This window comes from Gavia stellata, chromosome 27, assembly GCF_030936135.1.
Source record: "Gavia stellata isolate bGavSte3 chromosome 27, bGavSte3.hap2, whole genome shotgun sequence".
NCBI lineage: Eukaryota > Metazoa > Chordata > Aves > Gaviiformes > Gaviidae > Gavia > Gavia stellata.
In genome coordinates, this window is record NC_082620.1 from 1,320,728 (window position 1) to 1,329,566 (window position 8,839).

The window sequence follows — 8,839 nt, forward strand, 5'->3', positions numbered from 1 at the left end:
GCCCGCGGACCAAGCAGCAGCTTCCCTGCGCGTTCGGGAAGGTTTGCACCATCTCCGCTGCTCGCTCTTCTCCAGTCTCTGCTTCCTGGCCAGACTGGGCTCCGTTATGTTATTTCTTCAGCCCCATCTGTCCTGGTTTTTTTTTCTTTTTTTTTTTTTTGCTGTTTCTACGCTGTCAACTCTTCCGGCAGGCTCTGCCGGGGCATCTCGCGGCGTCTCGAAGCAGCCGGCGCTGGCGGTGACCCAAGGTTTGAACGCCGCCGTTCGGACCCTTTTCCTCACACCCTCAGGGTGCGAGACGGGGATTTTCGGATGCACACCCGAGGGGTTAGACCCCACCTCCTCCCCAAACTGTTGCTTTCCCTTTCTAGGAGCCAAGTGCACCCCTGGGGCTGGGGGCAGCTTTCACTTTGGCCCCGTGGATTTGGCCGGCCGGAGGATTTTGGGGATGCAAGGCTCTGGGTTTGTGTGCCTGCTTTGCAGCGAGGTCAGAGCCATCCCTCTGTATTTTTTCCGGCAAAAGCGCATAGTGGTGGGCAAAAGCCCCTGGGGAATTCAGAAATTGGGGTGAAAAGGGTCTGAGCATCGGGGCAGGGGCTGGCGAGCGAGCGAACACGTGTGCGCGTCAGGGTTAGAAATCGCTTCTCCGCTGGGCACGCTGTTGGGAGAGAGAAAAAAAAAAAAAAAGAAAAAAAATCAGTTGCAGCCGCGTTTTCCAAAAAGCCCGAGCGTTTCTGCTTGCCGTCGCTTCCAAGAAACGGAGAAAACCGGGGAGGTAAATTGCAGTGATTCATCGCGGGCAGATCGGAGGCAGGAAATGAGAGTTTGCTGCCTGCCCCGTGCCCGGCGTGGGCTCGGGCTCGCCTGGGCCTGGCTGGCGGCGAAGGCCTGACGCCCACGGGCCGAGCATCCCTGCGGGAGCTGCTGGAGCCACTGGGGAAGGAGAACACAACCGGGAAAGGAGAACACAACCGGGGAAGGCCGAGAGCCGGAGCTGGGGAATTTTTCGCCTGCGTTTCTTCGGAACCACTCAAGCGAGCTGCCCGTGAGCCGGGGCGGGGGGATGCTCAGCGGGATGGGGGTCCCTGGGGATGTTTGGTGTTTGGGTGTCGCAGCCCCCTCCCCAGATTTTGGGGGCAGCATCCCTCCCTTGGGGACCTCCAGGGTGGCCGGTGGGCTGGGGGGGCTCCATTGAGAAATGGAGCGTGGGGAAAAGGGGGCGGGGCTTGGGGGCTGCCTGCCCGCGGATTGGCTGGGGGGGGGAGACCCCCAAAATTGTTCCCGAAAGGAGAGGGGCAGCCCTACGCTTGCAAAGGGGATGGGGCCACCATAGGGACCCCCCCACCCCATTAGGACCCCCCCCTCCTTCCTATGTGTTTGCACCCAGGCAGCTGCGGCGCAGCCTCGGTGACACGAGTTGCACCGGTCTCAGCCCGGCCGAGGGCTGCGGAGGGCAAAACCCCTTCGGGTGGCTGGAGAGGGGCCGGGCGCATCCCTCGGTGGGTGCTCTGTCTGAAAAAGCACCCCCAGACCTGCTGCCCCCGTCGCTGGTGTTTTGGGGATCACCCCTGAAGGACAGCCGTGGGGGTCTCGGTGTTGCGTGGCCGGTGGGGAGTGGGACGGAGCACTGGGGGCGGGCAGGATGGGGGGACCCCCACATCTCACTGGGGTTGGGGGTGTGGGACTGCATGTACCTCACTTGGGGTCTGGACTGTATGCTCGGGACACGGGGACCACCTGCATCTTGCTGGGGGTCAGGATGTGGGGACGTTTGGGTTTCGTTTGGGGCTGGGATGTGGGGACCGCATGCATCACATTCGGGGCTGGGATTTGGGGACCCTCACGCTGCTTTTGGGGTCAGGACGTGGGGACTACCTGCATCCCGCTTGGGGCAGGGACGTGGGACCCTCGCGTTGTGCTCCGGGGCAGGACACGGGGCCCCTGGCGTCGTGCTTAGGGTCAGGATGCCGGGACCCTTGAACGGGGGTCGGGACACGGGGACCTTGGTGCAGGGGTTGGGGTCAAGCTGTGGGGACCCCTGCATGGCACTTGGGGTCACAGGGGGTCCCTTGTGCCAGAGTTGGGATGCAGGGACCCTTGCACGGGGGCTGGGACGTGGGGACCCTTGTGTGATGTTTGGGGTGGGGACCCTCGCGTTGGGTTTGGGGTCAGGACTCGGGGACCCTTTTATTGGGGTCGGTATGGAGGGACCCCTGCTTTGGGACCAGCACGTGGGGACACCTGCACTGGGGCCAGGACTTGGGGACCACCGTACGGGGACCGCAGCATCTCCCCGGGGCTCAGCGGGCTGGAAACGGGGGACGGTGGGGGCAGGTTGTGTCTGTCCCCTTCCTCCTCGCAGGGACCGTAACCAGGGGCTCCCCGCCACCCCGGGGTGGCTCAGGATAATTCGGATGCGGCACCGGAGCTGCTTAACCCCATCCTGATCCAGCCTTCCCCCCGAAACTCCGCTGCCATGAGGAAGAAGCCGGCCAACGGGAGGGGGCCAGATCCTGCGGCCCCCCAGCAGCGAGCCCGGGGCATCGCCAAGCCGGCGGAGGTGATTTACCCACGGGGTGGGTGGGGGGCCACCCCGAAATGAGGTTTGGGTGCGGGTGCATCCCCGTGACCCCCCCAAACTATCAGCTCAGGGTGGTCCGGTTGCCCCAGGGTGGGGGCAATCGCAGCATCGTGGGGGGGGGTTGTTGCTGACACGGGTGGGTTTTTGCCCCCCCACCCCACCCCGCTCAGTACGTGGGCTCCTTTGCGGTGGAGGACTTGGACCTGCAGCAGCAAGCGGGGCGGCTGGAGGAGCAACTGCGGGCGCTGAAGGTCGGGCATCTCCCATCGCTCCCCCTCGCCGGGAAACGGGGGGGACCCCAAATAGCGGTGGGGGGACCCCCAGGTGACACGGACCCCCCCTGACGCCGCGTCTCTCCTGGCCAGGACTGTCCCAGAAGGAGGTCGGTGGTGCTGAGGTTCAGCTTGCAGGGGCTGAAGGTCTACGGCGCCGACGGGGAGGTAGGGGTGCTGGGGGGGGGTTATGGGTGCTAGGGGTGCTGGGTGCTGCTGGAGAGGTGCTGGGGGGGGGTTGCACCGCTCCGAGCATTGCTTGGGAGCTCTCTTTGCATTTGCAAACAGGATTGCAACGTGCAAATAGGGGTGACCCGGGCATCGCTTGCACCCAAGGTGGGGGTACAGGGGTGCTCGGTCCCAGTGACACCCCCCCTCACCCACCGTGTCCCCGCAGACGCTGCTGATGGCGCACGCTCTCCGCCGGATCCTGTACAGCACGTGGCGACACGCCGACCGCCAGTTCGCCTTCGTGGCCCGCAATCCCCGCAGCCCCGCCAGCACCCTCTTCTGCCACCTCTTCGTGGGCCCCCCGGGCGAGGTGCATGGCCCAAACCACCCCCCCCCAAAAAAAAAACCCCATTATTATTATTTTTCATATTTGCACGCAGCTTCTTCCGCCTCCCCCAGGTCCAGACCCTGCACCTCTTGCTCTGCCGCTCCTTCCAGCTCTGCTACCTCCTGGCACACCCCGAGGAGCAGGCGGGCGAGGGGGAGCCCCCGGGGGCCGGGGTGCTGCGGGAGCCCCTCAACCCCGAAGAGGTGTCGCGCAACGTCAACGCGCTCGTCTCCTTCCGACGCCTGCCCGCGCCCGCCGGCCTCGGCTGCCTGGGCGCTGGGGTAGGTGCACCCTGCCAGGGTGCTGGGTGCTGCTCCGCGGGCTTTTGCACAGCGTTTGCTCGCACGGCGTTTTCACGGATGGGATTTCTGCACGGCCTTTTCTCGCACGGCGTTTTGCATGGCGCATTTTTGCATGGCGTCTTGCATGGCCTTTTCTTGCACGGGATTTTGCATGGCGCATGACTGCACAGCACATTTTTGCATGCTGCCTTGCGTGGCTTTTCTTGCACAGCATTATTTTGCACGGCATTTCTTTGTACAGTGTCATGTGCATGACACTTTTTGCGCGGCATTTGTTGCAGGGCATTTTGCCTGGCGGTTTTTGCACGGCTTTTTCTTGCACGGCGTTTTGCGTGGCGCGTTATTGCACAGCACGTTTTTGCATGGCGTCTTGCACGGCATTTTCTTGCACAGCCTTTTTGAACCGCATTTCTTCGCACTGCTGTATACGCATAGTGCTTTGCACAGCCTTTTCTTGCACGGCGGTTTGCATGGCACGTTTTTGCACTGCGCATTCTGCACGGCCCATTCTGCACATCCTTTTCTCGCACAGGGGTTTGCACAGCCTGATTTAAACAGCATTTTGCAGGGCGCTTCTTTGCACGGCATTTTGCACGGTCTTTTCTCGTACAGCCTTTTCTTGCACGGTGCTCTGTATCGGGCGTATTTGCACGGCATTTTTTTGCACAGCAATTTTGCATGGTGTTTTGCAGGGCATTTTTTGCACGGCACTTTTTTGCACTGCAGGTTTTTGCGGGGTGTTTTGCAGGGCATTTTTTTTTGCAGGGCGCTTTTTGTAGAACAGTTTTTGCACAGCATTTTTTGCATGGTGTTTTGCATGGTGTTTCTGCCAGGGCATTTTTTGCAAACTGTTTTTGCACAGGGTTTTTTTGCATGGCATCATTTGCGTGATGATTTGCATGGCATTTTTTTTCCCCAGCATTTTTTACACGGCGTTTTGCACGGCTTTTTTTTCTTTTTTTGCACAGCATTTCTTTTGTAGCGCCTTTTTTTCGCAGGGTGTTTTGCCACGGCATTTTTTTGTGTGGCATTTTTCACGCAGCAGTTTTTTGCACCGTGTTTCGCACGACATTTCGCGCAGCAAGCACCCCCAAACCCCCTTACAGCCCCTCCATCCCCCAGGAGCGGCGGCCGGAGGCGGAGGGCAGAGCCGGTGCCTGGCGCCCCGGGAACCCCTACTGCTCCCCGGTTCTGGTGCGCAAAAAAGCCATCCGCAGCAAAGTCCTGCGCTCGGGGGCTTACCGGGACTGCGGGGGTGAGAGCCAGCTCCACCAGCCGCCCCGCGACGCCGGTGAGTGCCCGGAGGGGAAACTGAGGCAAGGGGGGACACGTAACCCCGATTTCGTGGGGGGGTTTTTGGGGCGAAGAGGGGATTAACGGGCTTCCGCAGCGGCGGCGGGGTGGGAGAGCAAAGGGGCGAGGAGCTTGGCCTTCCTCCCCGAGAACGAGAGCGTCCTCGCCGAGAGCGTGTGGGCCTTCGCCGGCATCGCCAAGTGAGTGCACGGGAGCACCCCGCTCCTCGCCGTCCCCCATTTCCTCACCCCCCCCCCCCGCACCCACCCGCCGCCTCGTCCCCTCCCCAGGGACGACGGCATTGCGCTGCTGCGGCGGGACGTCCCCGGCGCCTTCCTCCTGCGCCCCGAGCCCGGGCTGGCCAAGCGCTGGTGCCTGTGGGTGCGGGCGCCCTGCGGCGTCGTTCCCTACTGCCTCTTCAGGACCCACCAGGGCAGGTTCTGCGTGGAGGTGAGGGTGCTGCGCCGGGGCACGGGCGCGTTTGGTGCGTGAGCGCACGGGCGCGTTTGCTTCGTGGTTGCAGCGGCGCACGGTCGCACCGGGGTAAGGGCATTTGGTGCATCGGTGCACGGATGCACTGGGGTGTAAGTGCATTTGATGCACTGTGTAAGTGCATTTGGTGCATCTATGCACGGATACACGGGTGTATTTGGTGCACGGATGCATTGGTGCATCCGTGCGTGGATGCACGGGTGTGCACGTACAGCTGATGCAGGGGTGCATTTGCATTTGCATTTGCTTCATGATTGCATCAGTGCACAGGTGTATGGGTGCATCGGTGCATGGGTGCACAGGTGCATAAATGCATTTGCTTTGTAAGTGCATGGGTGCACGGAGGCATTTGCTTCGTGGTTGCATTGGTGCACAGGTGCATCTGTGCATGGGTGCAGAGGGGTGTTGGTGCATGGGCACATTAGATTTGTGGGTGCACCGGTGCACAGGTCGCAGTGGGTGTGGGTGCATGGCTGTATCCACGTGCAATTACATTTGATTTGGGGGTGCACAAGTGCATCCATGCATGGGTACGTGGTGCACGGGCGCATTGGTATGAGTCTGCTTGCTTCATGGTTGCACAGGTCATGGGTGCAGTGGAGTTGTTAGTGCATGGGTGCACTGGTGCATTTGGGTTGTGGGTATGTCACTGCACGGGGTGCAGCTGTGTGTAGATGCACGGTGCACAAGTACACGAGTGCACCGGTATGCGCGTGCACGGGTGCAATGGGTGCACAGGTGCATGAGTGTCTTTGATTCATGTGCGCACCCGTGCGTTGGATTTGTGGGTGCATGGTGCACAAGTACAGGGGGGCATTTGGTGCATGGGTGCATTGGTGTTTGGTGCATGGGCGCGTTCAGTTCAAGGGTGCATGGGTGCCTGGGTGCAGAGGTGCATGGGTGCACACCACACAGGCGCGCGGGCACCCTGGCAAGGCCCGCCAGCCGCAGCGGCGTCCGGCCAAGCGGGGGGCTCACCTCTCCCCTCTCTCCCTGCGGCGGCGGCAGCACTCCAACGCCGAGTTCGCCAGCGTGGCCGCCCTCCTGGCTCACTACTCCGGGGCGCCGGGGGGCTGCTTCTGCCGCCTGGCCCCCGGCCGCCGCAACCCCGGCTACGAGGAGCGGGACCCCGGCGGCGGGGCCAGCGCCTGGGGGGAGGCCGCCTGGGCCCCCGCTGCGCCCGTCGGGGTGCAGCACGAGCGGGGTTAGGCCCGGCCACGTCCCGCTCGGGCATGGCTCCCCCCCAAAATCCCCACTTAGCTTTAAATCGCTGCCATCTGCCTTATTTATTCCCCCCCCCGCGGGCTGCGCGCGCGCTCGGCGGGCTGTACGGCGCGCCTCCGGCAATAAACGGCTCTCGTGCTACCGGAGGAGAGGTCTGCTGGCGGCTTTTTGTTCCCACTCCCCCACCACGGCGCCGCATGCGGGCACACGCGCTCACGCGCTGGCAGGCGTGCACTGGCACGCTCTCGCACACGTGCGCCCTCGTGCACCTGCAGCTTCGCGCACATGCGCCCTCGTGCACCTGCAGCCTCGTGCACGTGTGCCCTCGTGCACCTGCAGCCTTGCGTGCGTGCGCCCTTGTGCACCTGCAGCCTCATGCGCGCGCGCCCTCGTGCACCTGCAGCCTCGTGCACCTGCAGCTTTGCGCATGTGCGCCCTCGTGCACGCGCAGCCTCGTGCACCTGCAGCCTTGCGCGCGTGCCCTTGTACACCTGCAGCCACGCGCGCGTGCGCCCTCGTGTACCTGCAGCCTCGCGCGCGTGCGCCCTCGTGCACCTGCAACCTCATGCGCGCGCCCTCGTGCACCTGCAGCCTCGTGCACCTGCAGCTTTGCGCGCGTGCCCTTGTACACCTGCAGCCATGCGCATGTGCGCCCTTGTGCACCTGCAGCCTCGCGCGCGTGTGCCCTCGTACACCTGCAGCCTCGCGCGCGTGTGCCCTTGTGCACCTGCAGCCTCGCGCGCGCGCCCTCGTGCACCTGCAGCCTCGCGCGCGCGTGCCCTCGTGCACCTGCAGCCTCGCGCGCGCGTGCCCTCGTGCACCTGCAGCCTCATGCACACGCGCCCTTGTACACCTGCAGCCTCGCGCGCGTGTGCCCTCGTACACCTGCAGCCTCGCGCGCGTGTGCCCTTGTGCACCTGCAGCCTCGCGCGCGCATGCCCTCGTGCACCTGCAGCCTCACGCGCGCATGCCCTCGTGCACCTGCAGCCTCGCGCACGCGCCCTCGTGCACCTGCAGCCTCGTGCACATGCGCCCTCCTGCAAGTGCAGCCTAGCGCGCGCATGCCCTCGTACACCTGCAGCCACGCGCACATGCGCCCTCCTGCACCTGCAGCCTCATGCGCGGGCGGCCTCCTGCACCTGCAGCCTCGCGCATGTGCACCCTCGTGCACCTGCAGCCTTGTGCACCTGCAGCCACACGCACGTGTGCCCTCCTGCACCTGCAGCCTTGCGTGCACGTGCCCTCGTGCATCTGCAGCCTCGCGCATGTGCGCCCTCGTGCACCTGCAGCCTCCTGCACCTGCAGCCTCATGTGCGCATGCCCTCGTGCACCTGCAGCCTCGGGCACATGCGCCCTCCTGCACGTGCAGCCTCGCGCGCGCGCGCCCTCCCGCACCTGCCCCGTGCACTCACGCCCACGCTGCGCGTTCGTGCTCGCGCTCCCGTCCTCGCGCGCGCACGCGCCCCCCCCCGCCTGCAAGCTCACGCCCTCGTGCTCCTGCAGCCTCACGCGCCACCGCGCTCGCCCCCCCCCCCCCCCCCCCGCCTTGGTGCACGCCCGCTTTTGCACGCGCACACACGCGCGCGCCCCAGCGGGCGGGCGGGCGGGCGCGCGCCCGCCCGGCCACGGTCACGTGGCTCGCGGGGCGGGGCCTTGAGCCCCGCTGCCTCGTCGCTCTGGCAACCGCGTGGGGCTGCTGCGCGCATGCGCGTTATGTCGGCCGGCGCTTCCCGCCTCCCCTCAGCCCCCCGGCCCGGGCTCTCCTCAGCTCCCCGGCTCCCTCCACACACCCCGACTCGTGTTTCCCTCCGCTCCCTCAGGCTTGCCTGACAGCTACAGGTTTACCTCAGATTTTCCCTCGCCCGGTCCCCCTTGGGCTTATCCCCGCTCCCCAAATTACCTCAGGCTTTCCCGCCCACAGCCTCCCCTCAGACTTGTTCCAAGTCTCCCCCTTCCCCTTCATCCCTCTCAAGCTTTTCTCCTCCTCCGTCTCCCCTTCTCCCCCAGCCATTTTGCAGTCCCCCCGGCTCTCCTTCTTCATGCCAACTTGCGGGGGGGTCCTTCCCCTCAGTGCCCCCAGCAAGCGGTGAGTGCTCCACCCCACTGAGGGGTGCAG

General features: G+C 64.4%; 1 protein-coding gene across 1 annotated transcript; it reads left to right on the forward strand.

The window, feature by feature from the left end:
• The first annotated feature begins 2,476 nt into the window (after positions 1-2,476).
• SH2D5 (SH2 domain containing 5) lies at positions 2,477-6,708 on the forward strand. The gene is made up of 10 exons (XM_059829825.1): positions 2,477-2,560; positions 2,752-2,832; positions 2,947-3,021; positions 3,251-3,394; positions 3,484-3,697; positions 4,499-4,524; positions 4,840-5,005; positions 5,105-5,207; positions 5,298-5,457; positions 6,508-6,708. The coding sequence occupies exons 1-10, from the start codon at positions 2,477-2,479 to the stop codon at positions 6,706-6,708; spliced, it is 1,254 nt and encodes a 417-aa protein (XP_059685808.1).
• Positions 6,709-8,839: the final 2,131 nt, after the last annotated feature.